General features: G+C 36.9%; 1 protein-coding gene across 1 annotated transcript in view; it reads right to left on the reverse strand.

Moving 5' to 3' along the window:
• Positions 1-819, reverse strand: part of ALDH1A1 (aldehyde dehydrogenase 1 family member A1) — a 60166-nt gene extending 59347 nt beyond the window's left edge. The window contains exon 1 of the mRNA XM_023213291.2: positions 615-819. Coding sequence (XP_023069059.1) covers positions 615-680 — 66 coding nt within the window. The 5' untranslated portion in view covers positions 681-819. The remainder of the gene's footprint in view (positions 1-614) is intronic.
• Between the last annotated feature and the right edge of the window lie 17740 nt (positions 820-18559).

The raw sequence follows: 18559 nt of genomic DNA on the forward strand, positions 1-18559 counted from the left end.
TTGTTTCTCTAAATATTTATCAGTTAACAATTACACATCTGCTCCAATGGCAACAAACTTGGCCAAAGAAATAATGCTTTTCTCCCCCCGCAATATGCAAAATAATGCAAGTCCATCTGAAGGTTTTTGAACCCAATTATCAGACTTAAGTCCCCCCATTGTAACACTCATTTTATTAAACATATTGGAAAGTTATGTTATTTCAGTATGCTCTCTTTCTCCTTGTTTGCTTTCTATTGTTCCTACTCATTTGGTTCTTTCCAGTAAGCTTCTCTAGAGAGTATTTTGCTGTCTTATCATACATGCCGGCTATAGTGAAGTTAATAGAACTGCTTAGTAAAGTCCTCTGAATCCTGGTATAAGAATCCTTTCACACAGAAGAGAATTCCTTTCGCTTGGAAATATTTTAAGAAATAAATGTATGAAAGATTGTCTGATGTGATTTAGATCATATTTGATCAGGACACTAAACTGAGACCTGTATTTTGCATGCCTTTTATTTTTATATTTGCAAAGGGCTCTTTACATAAGTTTACTTAAATTGACCTTTAATGCTTTACATAAATGTAGTCTTGCACACCCAAGTTAAAGCAGAAAATAGAAGTTTTACTCACCTTAGTATATTGAATCTTCAAATCGGTGTGTAGGACAGGTAAGTCTGGCTTGCCTGAGGATGACATTTCTGATTCGGCTCCTGGAACACAGGTGACTGGCTCAGCAATTTGGTTCTGATAGAGCACTGGGCTTTATTTGTTCCTTTTTTATCTGCACGGGCTAAAGTTTATTTGCATACTCGGATACGATTGGATGAACAAACTCAAAGCAAAAAAAAGAAAACGACACTACTTATTTGTAACACCTAGGGCAGGAAGCCTTTGACTTTAAACTTAAATCCTTAAGAAACCAGTGCTCCAGCATCGAAGTTGCACCTGGAGACAGTGCACTATTTGCAGATGAATTAATTTACAAAGCCGAAACCTGTGATAAGTGTATGCAGCAGCTGCTCTGGCCACTAAGGCCAGTTATTATTTTTTTGACTTTTCATGCTTTTTAATGCTACTATGTAACTTTCTGTTCTCTGACAGACTTGGAAACAGATAATTTGAGGATTGAAAAGAGTCTAAAAGGGCACTTGTTCTCAGTAGAAGCTGGTGAGGAGAGAACCCTGGCCAGGTGTCTTCAGGACAAGGCTTTCAGGAAATCAGTCCATCTCCCAGAAAATCAGGGGTGCTGTCTGGGGAAGAAAGGCCCTTTATCTACACCCTACCCTAAGTTAGTTTTAAAATATCCTGACAGTCACGTGTATTTTCAGTGCTGGGTAAGTGGACCTACTGTGATCTCAGAAGCCCTAAATTATCTTTATTTTCTATATGTGAACAGAAAAGCCAGTAGGACTTTTAGGGAATTTGGAACACACTGTCACATGCAATCACAATTAGAAATATGGCAATATCATCTATTAAAACTCATTTAAAATGAAAGTAATCCTGGTTTTGGAAGTTGTCTGTATTTATCAATAGAGGCAGTATACAAAGACTAAATTTAAGCAGGGCTTCCAAACAATTCAAGTTCTCAAATTAATGTTTAGCTGAAGGACAAATTTTTAAACAGTGTTACTCCCATTTTAAGTACAATACTTTATTGTATTGTAGCTCTAGCAAACGTTACAATAGGAACAAGATAAAATACTTTGGATGCTCTGATTATGAGGAATTAACCAATTTTTTTTTCTAGTGAAACTTGCCAATTCCCCTGAATATGGGACTTACATAGGGAAACTAACAATTTCTGAATTGTTTGCCCAAATCACGTGCAGCACTTGTTTCCGTTTCTACCCTCATTTCATATCCCCATTTTAGAGACATAGAGAGGGTGAGTAGCTTAGTTATGGTCACAGATCTATTAGTGCAGAACCAGAATTTCATTTCAGGCCAGTCTGACTCCCAAACCTGGGCTCTTATTTCTGTTTATTATTTCTGCCCTCTTCTCCACAAGAGAACTCCTACATGGGTTCAAGCATCAACTGCTTTGGTTTTCTCAGTGAATAGTCACCCTTACAGGCATTTAAACATAACTTTTTATTCATCTAAGACAAGGGTTTGCAAACTTTTTCTGTAAATATTTTCAGCCTCTGGGCTGGATAGTTTCTGATATAATTTACTTGACTCTGCTTCAAAGAAACTCTAGATGATAGGTAAATTAATGGGTGTAGTTGTTTTCCTGTAGAACTTTATTTAAAAAGATGGGAGGCAGGCCAGATTTGGTGCATGGGCCAACTTCCTAGATTCTAAGGCAATATCATTCCCAATGCCTTTGACTCCCCCGTGTCTCATGCTTGAAGACCAGATAGAAACTTCTGTGTTCTTTCAACATTTCTCTTTCTATTTCTTTCTTTTTGGAAAGTCTAATTGTTTTCTCTCTCAAAAATGTGTTTTCAGTTAAATGCACAATTACACAACAGCTGTTACATAACTTGAGCGTGGCGCTCTGGCCATGCCCAAACAGCTGTGTTTTGCTGCTTTCTTCTCCCAGAGTCACAGTTGTTTGTGGATTCAAATACTGGTTTATTTGATGTCCAGGCGATGAAAGCTTAAGGCTTTATAACATAGTTGGCTTGTCATCTCACTTCTTATATGATCATTCTCAATTGTATTTTATTGGATAATTATGTAAGAACAGTCCCTTTATACCAAGCATTCCTGAATGTAGGCAAAAGGAGTTGCTTTGGAGACAGGTTACCACACCTGCCCATTTAATTTCAGCAAATATTTACTAAGTATCATTTACGCATCCATAATTCTTCAGCCCTAACTTCACTTAAGCAGATCTTTTCTGCCTAGAAACCACAGGGCCTGAGACCTATATTTTTGAGGTAAGCATTATCCTGCCCTGAGAGCTTATTTTGTAGAACAGCATATTTCTGGGAATGGCTGCATATGAGGAAAAGATTTCATCAGACTACTTCTATCGCTTACAGAGGAAATAATGGCTTTTGTGAGAACCTAGGGACCAAGGTTGCACATTTTAGGACTGGACCCAGGATTGTACATTTTTATGGTATGCCAGGACTATGCAGCAGAGGAGGAGCTGGCCCTTTAACTTGAGAGTGATTGACAAAGGAAGTTTAATCTTCTTTTTCCTCCTTATGAACAAACTAAATCACACACACACATACAGTCATGCATGCACATACAGAGAGAGAAGCAAGAAACGTAAGAGGATAGTTTATTCATCTCTTGAATTTGACTTCTCCAGCCATTTGTTAAAGCTTTCATTATACCAAGAAACATATAGATTATGACTTCAACCATTCTTGAAACTACTCTTTCATTTTACAACAAACATCTCCAGAACTCCATCCAATCCTTAGTTCCTGAAAAGATAAAAGGAACCTAATCTGCCACCCAGTACTTAAAAAAAAAAAAAAAAGTTGAAAAAAGTCATATGATGAATTAAAAATAGCTTCTGCAATGGACTGAATGTTTTTTGTTCAGTCACAATGCACATGTTGAAATCCTAACCCCCAATGTGATGGTATTAGGAGATGGAGCCTTTGGGAGGTGTATTAGTCCATTCCCATGCTACTAACAAAGACATACCTGAGACTGGGTAACTTATAAAGGAAAGAGGTTTAATTGACTCACAGTTCAGCATGGCTGGGTAGGCCTTAGGAAACTTACAATCATGGTGGAAGGGGAAGCAAACACGTCCTTCTTCACGTGGTGGCAGCAAGGAGAAGTGCTCAGCAAAAGGGGGAAAACCCCTGTATCAAACCATCAGGTCTCATGAGAATTCACTTATTATCACGAGAACAGGATGAGGGTAACCCCCTCCATGATTAAATTACCTCCCACTGGATCCCTCCCATGACATGTGGGGATTATGGGAACTACAATTCAAGGTGAGACTTGGATGGGGACACAGAGCCAAACCATATTAGGAGGTAATGAGGTTAGGAGGGTAGGACCCTCATGAATGGGGTCCTACCCCCATGCTTTCATAAAAGGGACTCTAGAGAAATCTCTTGCTTTTTCTGCCATGTGAGGATGCAATGAGACATTGGCAGTCTGTAACCCAGAAGAGAGCTCTCACCAGAACTCAACTATGTTGGCACCTTAATTTCAGACTTCAAGCTTCCAGAACTGTAAGAAATCAATGCCTGTTGCTTATATGCCACTCAGTTTATGGCATTTTTGTTATAGCAGCCCGAATCAACTAAGACAGCTTCTTTTCATATTTCCTGATTTCAAGATCCTGGAACCATTTGTTGAAGGTGAACTTCTCCTACTCCAGTTACATGACCACTCCTCTAACTATTCTCTGTTGCCTTAGCATGTCTGCATGTGTCTGCCTGTTGGTAAACCTAGCAAGAAATCTATACCTATGCTTTTGATTACTACATTTTTTATCAGATACCACATTGCTCTTATGCTTATTTGAGCTTTAATAATTTGGGAAAAGTGGATCTTGTATGTAGTGAGAGAGTCTGTACTTAGTTGGCAAGTTGATGTTAAAAAATGGAAGTGGAAGGTAGAATTAAAGTATAGAAATATATGTATTTGTTGGTTAATTCCTGTTCACATGCCATTCTTCTCCAATTAGAAAAATTTCTTCACCTCTGATTTCTCCTGCTCCTTACATATCCTTTCATTGTTCTTCTCTTTGGCTTGTGTTACTGAGATAGGATAGATGACCCTCTTATCTGGTCTAACCAGGACACTAACTGATTAGTAAAGTCACTAAAAGAAACAGTACATTAAAGCCTCTGTAAGATAATTATTTGAGTTTAAATAGGTTTTTGCTAAACTTTATGGGTTGAGGCCATTTCTTGGAACTGGATTTGCTGCTTGGAATTTGAAATAATCTTGCATAAATAGTGCTTATAGTGTTTTGTCTACAGTTTCCAGTTTATTTCCTTAATGTGTAGAGAGAAAGACATGAAAGACATCAATGAGTCAAACAAACTGTAGACTACTTTGAGATTTCTACAATTTTTTCTTTTTTCTTTTTTAACAATTGTTATGCAGATTATCCAACCATGTGTTTAGAAATTTGATGATATTGTTTGTAATGTATACAGTTTAGTTCTCATATAAATAACTTTTCTTACCACCCCTGTCCTGGCAATGAATCAATATTTGAAGTAAGATGCTTTGCTGCTGACTCTGAAGCTGTTGAAGGGGACCAGAAGACAAAGAATTAAAGAATATTAATAAAGCTCTATAAACTGGAAAAGAGAAGACAATGAATTCTTTCCTAGAATCTCTGGAGCAAGCCTGACATATCCACTCCTTTGATACTGGCCAGTGAAACTGATTTCAGAGCTCTGACTTCTAAAAGTGCTGTTTTAAACCATCAAGTTTGTAATTGTTAAAGCAGCCATTGGAAACTAATGCACTAATCAATAAAAGTTCAAGTTCATAGATGTCAAAATGTATATGTTGTCATTGACCATGCACCAGTCATTCTTCGTGTCATTCAGGTTTATTGTTACTATCTAAATATTCTTATTTAAATAAAGGTAAGCTTTCTATCTGTACCTTACAATGAAAAACTCATCAGGTGTTTTATATATTATATATATATATGTATTGTATATATACACAGTAAAGATGGGAAAGAGGTTTATTTGGCTCATGTTTCTGTGGGCTGTACAAGCATGGCTCCAGCAACTGTTCAGCTTCTGGTGAAGCCTCAGGAAGCTTTTACTCATGGCAGAAAGCAAAGGGGGAGCATATATGTCACATGAGAGACATGGAGCAAGAGAGAGGGGGAAACTGTCAGGCTCTTACATAACCAGCTATCCTATAAATTTATTAACAAGAGGAGGGCACCAAGTCATTCATGAGAGATCCACCTGCATGACACAAACACCTCCCACTGGGTCCCACCTTCAGCACTGGAGATCACATTTCAACATAAGATTTGTAGAGGAAAAACATCCAAACTATGTTACTCTGCCCCAGGTCCCCCAAATCTGATGTTCTTCTCACATGGCAAAATACATCATTCTTTTCCAATAGTCCTCCAAAATCCTAGCTTGTTCCAGCATCAACTCAAAAGTTCAAAGTCTCAAGTCTCATCTGAGACTCAAGGCAAACTCCTTTTACCTGTGAGTCTATAAAAACAAAAAACAAGTTATTTACTTCCAATATACAATGATAGTACAGGCACTTGGTAAACATTTCCATTCCAAAAGGGAGAAATTGGCCAAAAGAAAGGGGCAACAGGACCCGCACAAGTTCAAAATCCATCAAGGTAGTCTTTAAACCTTAAAGCTCCAACTTAATCCTTGACTCCATGCTCTGCATTCTGGTGTGAGGAATGTGGTCCTGAGGCCTCTGGTAGTCCTGTCCCCATGGCTTTGCTGAGCACAACCCACATGGGTGTTCGCAAGGGCTGGAGGTGAATGCCTGCAGCATTTCCAGGCTCAGAGTACAGGCTGCCGGTAGCGCTCCCATTCTGGGCCTGGAGGGCAGTAGCCCCATTCCCACAACTCCACTAGGCAATGCCCTGGTGAGGACTCTGTGTTTCGGGCTCTAACCTCACACTTCCATTTAGCACTGCTCTAGTAGAAGTCCTCTGTGGCACTCTGCCCCTGCAGCAGGTTCCTGCCTGTGCACCAGTCTGAATACCTGCAGACTTAACATTACATGGAAGCTGCCAAGCCTTATGACTTTCATCCTCTGAATCAGAGGCCAGAGCAGTATCTATGGCCTTTTGAGCCAAGGCTAGAGCCAGAGGCCTGGTATGGGGAGCAATGTCCCAAGGCTGTGCAGGGCAGCAGGGCTCTGAATCTGACCCCGAGAACCACTCTTCATTCCTAAGCCTCTGGGTCAGTGATGGGAGGGCTTTGAAATGGCTTTGAGGCCTTTCTCTCATTGTCTTGAATATCTCAATGTCAGAATACTGGCTCCCTTTTAGTTAGGAAGTGGTAAGGAAGTGGTTGTTCCTCCATCTGGTGGATTCGTCTCCCGAAAATGCTCTTTCCTTCTCTACCACATGTGCAGGCTGAAAATTTTCTGAATTTTTACACTCTGCTTTGCTTTTAAGTTACGACTTTAAGTTTTTCCTTTGCTCCCAAATCTGATCACAGGTTGTTAGAAGCAGCCATGCCACATCTTAAGTGCTTTGCCGCTTAGAAATTTTTCCTGCTAGATTCTAAGTCATTACACTTAAGTTTAAACTTCTATAAATCCCTAGGGCATGGACACAATGCAGCCAGGTTCTTTGCTAGGGCATAACAAAGGTAAGCTTTGCTCCAGTTTCCAATAAATTCCTTATTTCCGTCTGAGACCTCATCAGCCTGGTCTTCACTGTCCCTATTTCTATCACCATTTTGGTCACAATCACTTAACCAGTTTCCAAGAAGTTCCAAACTTTCTCTCATCTTTCTGTCCTCTTCTGAGTACCCCCTCCTCAATAAATTCTTCAAATTTCTTCCTGTTACCCAGTTCCAAAGCTGCTCACATTTTCAAGTATCTTTATAGAAATGCCTCACTCCTTGGTACCAATTTTTGATGTTAGTACATTTTATGTTGCTATAAAGAAATACCTGAGACTAGATACACTACATTTTTTTAAAGAGGTTTATTTGGCTGACAATTTTGCAGGCTGTACAAGCATGGCACCAGCATCTGCTCTGCTTCTGTTGAAGCCTCGGAAAGGTTTTACTCATGGCAGAAGGCAAAGAAGGATATGGTGAGAGAGGGAGAAAGAGTTACATTTTAAAAACCTTCCAGTTTTGGTTGCATTATAAATATTTATTATATTGTAAAAGTATTATGCAGTAAGTAATTATTTCTGTGAAAGCTATTGCTTTTTAAAGTAATTATTGTATTTGGAGAATACAAAACTTTTGGTTTGCATTTGCTTGCTTGAATTTGGTTTCACATTTTAGAGTTATACATACATATCCAGATCTATAACCACAATCCAAATTTATCTTCCAGGCCCTGGCTTTACATTTCAACTGCTTGTCAGATAACTAAGCTAAATGCCACACCTCATCATGTAGCTGGGTTTGCAAACCTGAAAGCCTGCATATTTGTTTTATGTGGACTGTGCAATGCTGTACAAATTAGAAACATTTAAAACCCCAGATTTTAACTTCTTAAACTGTCAGAAGACCTGCAGAATAGTTTTAGCCTGTCTGCTACCCATTAACATCACCGGGGGAATTCAAAACAAACAAAAAATAAAAGATTCTGATTCTGTAAGAACAGTTTGAGCCCAGGTGTGTTTAAAGTACCTTACATAATTCTAATGTGTGGTCAGCTGTCAGAACCATTGAAGCAGCTCTGGGTTCCATTTCCTCATAGTGGAACCACGAAGCTGAGTAGTAAAGGTTCTCAAAGTTGGAGCAACATCTACATCCACTGGAAACCTTTTAGAAATGCAGTGTCTGACCCCATCTTAGACCTACTGAATCAGAAACTCTGGGGTGGGGCCCAGCAATTTGTGATGGAACAAACCCTCCAGGTGATTCTGATTCATGCTCAAGTTTGAGAATGACTGCACTCCAACACAGACCTCGATCTATCTCTATTATTTATTCTAGTCTACTTTCACTTAGGTTACTACCTAGTCCTTTATTTTATATTTTAAGACCACTAAAGGAACTCATTATCATTTTTGCAAACATAATCTTTTTCTTGAACTTCCTGTCTCTGATTAGAACAAAACAACACCAACCAAACTTCAGGCTTTGGCAGTTTCTTAACTTTTTTTTTTTCTATTAAAATATTAATCTTATTTAATGAAACGAATTAACACTTTCAACTTCCCAGTGTCCTTATATTTTAGATTTAGATCTTAAAGAGCATATAGCTGGACTCTTTTTTTAATCCAATCTGTCTTTATTTAATGTTTATGTATAATATGCGTTTAATGTGTATATATTTACTCCTTTCTTTATATCTATTGTAATAGATATAAACTTGTGCTTTCTTTTTGTCTTTAGATCAGTTAGGATTAAATTTGGCTGCCTCTGATGGAAAACCCAAAATAAATATTCAAGATGGAAATGGATTCTTCTCTCACATAAACAGGTTGTAAGTAGGTTGTCTAGGGCAGCCATGGTGTCAGAATGGAAAGAGAGAGGCTGCTTCCAGTTCACTGCTCTAACATCCCTAAGGTATGGCTCTTTGCCTCCTGATAAGAGAAGACTGCTAGAACTCCAACTATTGCATTTAAATTCCAGGATTCAGAGGAAAGTGACAAAGGTCTAGGGGTTCTTCTACATTTTGAGGAGGTTTCCCTGAAGCTTGGAGCTCATTGACTTTAGGTTATTCTCATATCCTAATACCTACCCATAAGGGTAAATAAAGATTATAAACTTTCTATACGTAGCCTGGTTCATAGTTAAAAATCAGTGCTTATAAGGGCTAATATCCAGAATCTACAAAGAACTTAAATTTACAAGAACAACCCCATCAAAAAGTGGGCGAAGAATATGAACAGACACTTCTCCAAAGAAGACATTTATGTGGCCAAGAAACATATGAAAAAAAGCTCATCATCACTGGTCATTAGAGAAATGCAAATCAAAACCACAATGAGATACCATCTCATGCCAGTTAGAATGGGGATCATTAAAAAGTCAGGAAACAGATGCTGGAGAGGATGTGGAGAAACAGGAACGCCTTTACACTGTTGGTGGGAGTGTAAATTAGTTCAACCATTGTGGAAGACAGTGTGGCGATTCCTCAAGGATCTAGAACCAGAAATATCATTTGACCCAGCAATCTCATTACTGAGTATATACCCAAAGAATTATAAATCATTCTACTATAGGGACATATTCATACTTATGTTTATTGCAGCACTATTCGCAATAGCAAAGACTTGGAACCAATCCAAATGCCCATCAATGATAGACTGGATAAAGAAAATGTGGCACATATACACCACGGAATACTATGCATCCGTAAAAAAGAAGGATGAGTTCATGTCCTTTGCAGGGACAGGAATGAAGCTGGAAACCATCATTCTCGGCAAACTAACACAGGAACAGAAAACCAAACACCACGTGTTCTCACTCATAAGTGGGAGCTGAACAATGAGAACACATGGACACAGGGAGGGGGAACATCACACACTGGGGGCTATTAGGGGGTAGGGGGGCTAGGGGAGGGAAAGCATTAGGAGAAATACCTAATGTAGATATGGATAGATGGGTGCAGCAAACCACCATGGCATGTGTATACCTATATAACAAACCTGCACATTCTACACATGCATCCCAGAACTTAAAGTATACATATAAAAAAGAATTCAGTGCTTGTTTTATTAAAAATGGGGAGAATGACTATTGCAGAGGTAACTAGCAGTTTCTGCCCCATACTCTTCTTCTTGCCTATCTTCTGTTTTACTGATTATAATTTATTTATTTCTGGCCAGGCATGGTGGCTCATGCCTGTAATCCCAGCACTTTGGGAGGCTGAGGTGGGCGGATCACTTGAGGTCAGGGGTTTGAGACCAGACTGGCCAACATGGTGAAACTCCATCTCTATTAAAAATACAAAAGTTAGCCAGACGTGGGGACACATGCCTGTGGTCCCAACTACTCAGGAGGCTGAGGCAGGAGAATCACTTGAACCTGGGAGGCAGAGGTTGCAGTGAGCCGAGATTGTGCCACTGCACTCCAGCCTGGGCAACAGAGGGAGACTCCATCTCAAATAATAATAATATTAATAATCATAGTAATTTATTTATTCTTACTTTTTCACTTCTGTTCTTGTTTGGAAGAAATGCTTTTTGTAACCTAAAAATTTTAACAAACTTACATGTAAATTTAATTGCCATTTTTTTCTTACAAAGAATTCAGGGATTTTTGAACACTCTCATTGTCCTATTCTACATGTTACAGTTGTCTGTTACAAATTTTTGTTCCACTTTGATTTATAGCACCCCAATGAGTCATAATTATATGATTATTATTTTATTCACTCAATTCTTATTTTACTTTACTTGTTTATTAAATTTTCTTCACCTATTATTCATTATTTAACCTCAGTATTTCCTTCCTGGTTTAATTTCACTCTTTGAGAATCTGTAGAGGTTCACGTTCTTGACCAGTCTTGTCAGGAGATTGTGAACTTTGCTAGTTTTTTTTTTTTTTTTTTTTTTTTTTTTGAGACAGAGTCTCGCTCTGTTGCCAGGCTGGAGTGCAGTGGCTGGATCTCAGCTCACTGCAAGCTCTGCCTTCCGGGTTCAAGCAATTCTTTTGCCTCAGCCTCCCAAGTAGCTGGGGCTACGGGCGCATGCCACAACACCCAGCTAATTTTTGTATTTTTAGTAGAGATGTGGTTTCACCATGTTGGCCAGGATGGTCTTCATCTCCTGACCTCGAGATCCGCCTGCCTCGGCCTCCCAAAATTGCTGGGATTACTGGCCTAGTTTTTCAAAGAATTTTGGGCTTTGTTGATCCTCTCTACTATATGTTTGTTTGTCTGTTTGTTTATTTGTTTTTATTAATTTCTGTTCTTACTGTTTCCTTCATTCTATTTTCTTTAGGTTATTTTGACATTCCTTCTCTAACTTCTTGATACTTAGATAATATAATTTTCCAGCTTTTCTTTTTTTTTTCATTTAAAGCCCTAAATTTCCCCCTAAGCATTCCTTAGCAGCATCCATAAATTTCTGTATAACATTTTCTCTTTCACTCAATTCAAAATACTTTTTAACTCCCATTATGATCTTTTCCTTGATTCATGGGTTATTTTGATGTGCACTTTAAAATTTCTCTGTTGGTTAGTAATAAACAACCTCAAAATCTTTGTAGCTTACAAGAGTAAGGCTACTTTTTATGTGCTTACAAGTTTAGGATAAATAAATAAATACACACACAAATGTGATACATACATTCCATTTATTTCTTCTTCAATTTTTCAGTCTTTTTTTTGGTATTTTTTATATTTAGTATAAGTGATAAACTTGACTTGGATATTTCTAAGCTTTTGCAGACTTACTGAGGTATACTTGACAAATAAAAATTGTATACATTAAAAGTATACAGCTTTATAATTTGATATATTTATATATTGTAAAATGATTACTAGTACAAACTATCACATCAATCATCTCTCATAGTTATGATTACAATTCATTGTTGTATTAGTTTGGAATTATATATTATCTTTACTATTTTTTTATGGTTATTCTAGAAATTGCATGTATTTTTTAATTTATCAAAGACTAAAATTAATTAGTACTTTTACTCTTTTCCTCAGCGAATCCAAACACAATAGAACATTTTAAATTCTATTTACATGTCTCCCAACATATATCATTGCGACATCATTGTTGCTGGGTATTTACTTAAATGTTTGAATGTATGTTAATATTACTGGATGTTCTATTTTTTACTCTAGATTTATTTCACCTTTTTTTGTGGTGAGAACACTTCAAATCCACTCTCAGCAGATTTCAAGTATGCAGTACAGTATTATCAACTATATTCACTATGACGTACATTACATTTCCAGAACTTATTCATCCATATAACTGAATATCCATATGCTTTGACCAACATATCCCCACAGCCCCCACTTCCTGCACCTGGTAACCAACACTTTTCTCTTTGCTTTTATGAGTTCCACTTTTTTAGATTCTGCATGTAAGTCAGGTCATGAATGTCGTTCTGCGTCTGTCATATTTTTCTTAGTGGAATGTCTTCGAGATTCATTTATGTTATTGCAAATGGCAGGATTTCCTTCCTCTTAAAGGCTGAATAATATTCTACTGTATATGCATCCCACATTGTGTTATTCATTCAACTATCCATGGATACTTAGGTTGTTTCCATATCTTGGCTCTTGTGAATAATGCTGCGATAAACATGAGGGTGCAGATATCTCTTAATGATACTGATTTTAATTCCTTTGGATAAATAGTAAGTCCTCACTTAATGTCATTGACAGGTTCTTGAAATAGCAATTTTAGGAAGAATAGCATGTAACCAAACCCATTTTACCATAGGCAAATTAATATAAAAAAGAGTTAAATTCCTATAGCATGTTTCTGGTCACAAAAACATCACCAAACTTCTGAGTAAGGACCAAAACACTTCTAATATTAAACATTGAAATAAATGTGAGCTATACATACATTTAAGAAAGATTAGTACAAACAAGATGATTATTTACCTGCTGATTCCATTTCAGGGTTGTGGGTTGCCAAGCCTATCAAGCAGCTCAGCACACCAGGTGGTAACTAATCTTGACCAGGGTGCCATCCCATTGCAGGGCAAACTCACACAAACACATCTATACTCTTGCAGGCTGGGACCACGTAGGCATGCCTGTTCACCTAATCTAACATGCACAGATTTGAGATGTGAGAGGAAACCAGAGCACCCGGAGAAAGCCCACGCAGACATGGGGAGAATCTGCAAACTCCTCACAGACAGTGGTCCCAGCTGGAAATCGATTTTTTTTCTCCTCTGCAATATTATAATGAAAAGATGTTTAATAAAGCAATGTTATTGGAGGACCTGCTCTATACCTAGAAGTGAGATTGCTGGATTACATACTAACTCTTAGTAACATTTTGTGGTTTTTACTGTGCATGTCTTGTACCTGATCTTTTGTCACATCTATTCCTAAGTATTTCAGTTGCCTATGCTCTTATAAATGGCATTTTAAATTTCAATTTTCTATAGTTTGTTGCTAGTCTGTAAAATGCAATTGATTTTTGTATATCGATCTTATATCCTGAAACCTTGCCAAACCCACTTGTTAGTCTTATTATCTTTTGTTTTCCTGGTAGATTTATTTAGATTTTCTACATACGTAAAAAAGTCATCTGCAAATAAAGACTATTTTACTTCTTCCTTTTCAATCCATGCCCCATTTCTTTTATTTTTCTTGCCGGATCATGTTGTATAGAATATGCAGTAAAATGTTGAATAGAAGTAGTGAGAGGCAAATGTCCATCTTCTTTCTCACCATGGGACGACGTCTTAAATTTTCATTATAATGTTAGCTGTTGATCCGTCTTAGAGACCCTTCACCAGGTAGAAAATGTTCCTATTCTTAGTTTGCTGAGAGTTCTTTCCTTTAAATCAGGAATAGATGGTGAATTTGCCAAATGCTTTTCCTTCATATATTGAGACAATCAAATGGTGAATTGCACTGACTGCTTTTTTTTTTTTTTTTATGGAGTCTTGCTCTGTTGCCCAGGCTAAAGTACAGTAGCCTGATCTCTGCTCACTGCAGCCTCCACCTCCCAGGTTCAAGCAATTCTCCTGCCTCAGCCACTTGAGTAGCTGGGATTACAGGTGCCCACCACTGCGTCAGGCTAATTTTTGTATTTTCACTAGAAATGGGGTTTCACCATGTTGGCTATGGTTGGCCAGGCTGGTCTCGAACTCCTGACCTGAAGTGATCTGCTTGCCTCAGCCTCCCAAAGTGCTGAGATTATAGGTGTGAGCCACGTGCCCCGCCATTGACTGCTTTTTAAAAGTGAAACCAATGTTCCACTCCTGGAATAATTCATACTTGGTCGTGAAATAGTAACTTTGTCTATACCTTTTGGATTTGATTGCTAAAATTTTAAGAATTTTTGCACTTCTGTTTCCGAAGGATATTATCTACAATTTTTTTAATGTTTTTGTTCAGTTTTGTTGTCAGGATAATCCTGACTTCATAGAATGAGTTCAAAGCATTTCTTTTTCTTTGATTTTTTGGAAGAGTTTTTGTAGATTTTGTAGTTACAGGTTTGGAGGCAAATCCAGTCTTTTTAATTTCCTCTTGGCTGGGAGCAGAAATCTGTTCTTTTGATTTCTTTTAAATGTTTTAAAAATCATTTATACATATACATAGCATAAAAATTCAAGTAGATCTTAAACAGATATTTTAAATACAATCAGACATTATATTTATATTGTTTTATACATTTGTTGAAATACATTTGTTTAGATATATTGACATATTTTTCCTTTCCATTGTTCTTTATTCCTGCATCTCCAAACTCATACCTAGAATAATTTTATCTCTACCTGAAAAATGCCCTTTAGTGATTCATTTTATTTCTTTTAGTGAAAGTTTGCTGGTGATGAATTCTACCAGATTTTCTTTTTTTTCTGGTCTAAAGATGTCTTTGTTTTACCTTCATTCTTGGAGTATATTTTGGCTGGAAAAGACATTCTAGGTGGGCCGTTATGTTAGCACTTTGAAGATACCATTCCAATGCCATCTATTTCATTTGTTTCCATTGTCCCATCAACTGTCAACCTAATGGTTGTTCCTTTGAAGAAAATTTGTCTTTTTAGTTGTTCTTGTTAATAAAAGTGCTTTCTTCTTTTTATCTTTTTCTTTTTCTTCAGCTTCACTGAGATGTTCCTGGGACTGGATTTCTTTTGATTTTCTTTTATTCTTCCTTTTCTTAAAAAAAAAAAAAATAGATAGGGTCTTTCTATGTTGTCCAGGCTGGTCTGGAACTCCTGGGCTCAAGAAATCCTCCTGCTTCAGCCTGGATTTCTTTGTATTTGTCTGGCTTCATAGGGCTTCTTGAATCTGATCCTTTTTTTTTTTTTAAATAAACTTTTATTTTAGATTTAGGGGGTACATAGGCAGGTTTGTTACATGGGTATATTATGTGAAGCTGAGGTTTGGGGTGTAAATGATTCTGTCACTCAGGTACTGAGAATAGTACCCAGTCGATAGTTTTTCAGCCCTTATCCCTCATCCACTCTCTAGTAGTCTCCAGTGTCTACTGTTCCCATCTTCATGTCCATGTGTAACCAATGCTTAGCTCCCACTTGTAAGTGAGAACATGTATTTATTTTTCTGTTTCTTCATTAATTTGCCTAGGATAATGGCTTTCAGCTGCATCCATGTTGCTGCAAAGGACATAGTTTTCTTCTTTTTTATGGCTGCGTAGTATTCCATGGTGTATATGTACCACATTTTCTTCATCCAATACACCATTGTTGGGCACCTAAGTTGATTCCATGTATTTGTTATTGAGAATAGTGCTGCAATAAATGTACAAGTGCATACGTCTTTTTGGTAGAATTATTTATTTTTCTGTGGGTATATACCAAGTAACAGGATTGCTGGGTCAAATGATAGTTCTAAGTTCTTTAAGAAATCTTCAAAACTGCTTTCCACAGTGGCTGAACTAATTTACATTTCCACCAACAGTGTGTAAGTCTTCCATTTTCTCTGCAGCCTCACCAGTATCTGCTGTTTTTCACTTTTTAATGATAGCCATTTTGACCTGTGTAAGATAGTGTCTCATTGTGGTCTTAATTTGCATTTTCTGATGAATAGTCATGTGGAGCATTTTTTCATTTGTTTGTTGGCTGCTTGTATGTCTTCATTTGAGAAGTGTTGCTTGTGTCTTTTGCCCACTTTTTAATGGGGTTATTTTTCACTTGTTGAATTGTTTAAGTTCCTTAGAGATTCTGGAAATTAGACCTTTGTCAGATGCAAGGTTTGGAGATATTTTCTCCCTTTCTTTAGGTTGTTCGTTTACTCTGTTGACAGTTTATTTTGCCCTGCAGAAACGCTTTAGTTTAATAAGGTCCCATTTGTCAACTTTCGTTTTTGTTGCAATTGCTTTTGAGGATGTAGTCATAAACTTCTTCCCAAGGCTAATGTCCAGAATGGAATTTCCTGGGTTTTCTTCCAGGAATCTTATAATTTGAGGTCTTACATTTAAATCTTTAATCCATCTTAAGTTAATTTTTGTATGTGGTGAAAGGTAGGGGTCCAGTTTTATTCTTCTGCATATGGCTAGGCCACTATCTCACCATCTTTTCTTGACTAGAGAGTCCTTTTGCCATTGCTTATTTTTGTCAGCGTATCAAAGATCAGACAGCTATAGGTGTGTGGCTCTATTTCTGAGTTCTCTATGCTGTTCCATTGGTCTGTGTCTGTTTCTGTACCAGTATCATACTGTTTTGATTACTGTAGCCTTACAGTATAGTTTGAAGTTGGGTAATGTGATGCTTCTAGTTTTGTTCTTTTTGCTTAGGATCACTTTGACTATATGAGCTCTTTTTTGGTTTGACGTAAATTTTAGAATAGTTTCTTCTAGTTCTGTGTAAAATGATGTTGGTAGTTTGATTGGAATAGTATTGAATCTGTAAAGTGCTTTGGGGAGTATGGCCATTTTAACAATATTGATTCTTCCAGTCTATGAGATGGAATGTTTTTCCACGTGTCTGTGTCATCTATGATTGAATCTGAGTCTTTATGCCATTCATAAGTTTGGGGAAGTTCTGAGATATAACTTGTGTTCTATTCTTCCTCTCCTTTTCTTTAAGAACTCAAGTTATGCTTTATTAGATTATGTCACTGCATCCTTTAGTCATTCATCCTCTCTTCTCTATTTTTTACTATTGTATCTCTTTGTGATTCATTATTGGAATTTTCTTCCACCCTAACCAATGTATTAATTCTTCCTTCAACTATGTCCAATTCCTATTAAACAGTTTATCCAGTGAATTCTTGATATAGGTCTTTGTTAGTTTAATAAATTTTTTGTTACTCTTTTTTGGTTTCCAAGCCTCTTCTGAAATTTTCAGTTTTGTCTTTTAAACATAGATATTTTAAAGTCTATATTTGATAAATCCAATATACGAAACCTCTCCATTTCTCTTCATATTGTCAGTTGTTTCCTCAGAATTTTGTTCAAGATTTATTTTTTTATAATCCTGCTAGACATTATGTCCTAGGCATTAAATTAAAAATTTTGGATATAGAAATAAGCACAGACCTATGACAATATTATCTTCTTTCAAATAATATGTGTATTTGCTACTGTTAAGCTCCTGGTATCTCTAGCTCTTCCAAACTAACACTGGACTCTAGTATTCTGGCATCAAAGTAAGTGGCTTTCATCAGGATTACTCCCACCACTTCTCTGCATGCTCTGGGCTAAGTACCATGAAGTTGGAAATTGTGTAGCACAGCCTCTCGGATATTCAGGTATACCTTCAGTACTCAGAAAATTCCCCCAAAGTAAAGTTAACCCAAACACTGGGATTCCTTTCTAGGACCTCCATCTTGCCCTAGAATCTAGCCCAATAGTGTGTCACCATCTGGTTAGCAATTTTATGTGTTTAAGATATTTGTTTATATAAATATCTTGTCCAGATATTATAGTTGTTCTTCATGAAAGGCTTCAGTCCAAATTATTTGTTTTGCCATTACCATAATCAGAAGTTGGGAAACTTTCCTTTTTTTTTTTTTTTTTTTTTTTTTGACATTTTCTTCATTAAAAATTTGGATTAAATAATATTTCTATGTAATCAGCTTATTTTTTTCTATCACTTATACATGTCATCTTCTCTTTTCCTTTTCCATGATATTGTTTTTGCTATGATATTTCTAAATGTTTATTCTTTTGTGGATTCAGTCTGATACCTTAATATGGGTTTCATTGTTTTCATTAGTTTTGAAGATTTCTTAGCCTTTATATTTATTAGATGTACATTGGACCTTCTCACTCTAACCTCTGTGTTTTTTAATCTATTTCAGAATTCCTATATCTTGACCTCCTCTGCTGCATCCTAGATAAATTTCTCATATCTGTACTCTATTTTACT

Source organism: Piliocolobus tephrosceles, chromosome 14 (genome assembly GCF_002776525.5).
Source record: "Piliocolobus tephrosceles isolate RC106 chromosome 14, ASM277652v3, whole genome shotgun sequence".
NCBI classification, from domain to species: Eukaryota; Metazoa; Chordata; class Mammalia; order Primates; family Cercopithecidae; genus Piliocolobus; species Piliocolobus tephrosceles.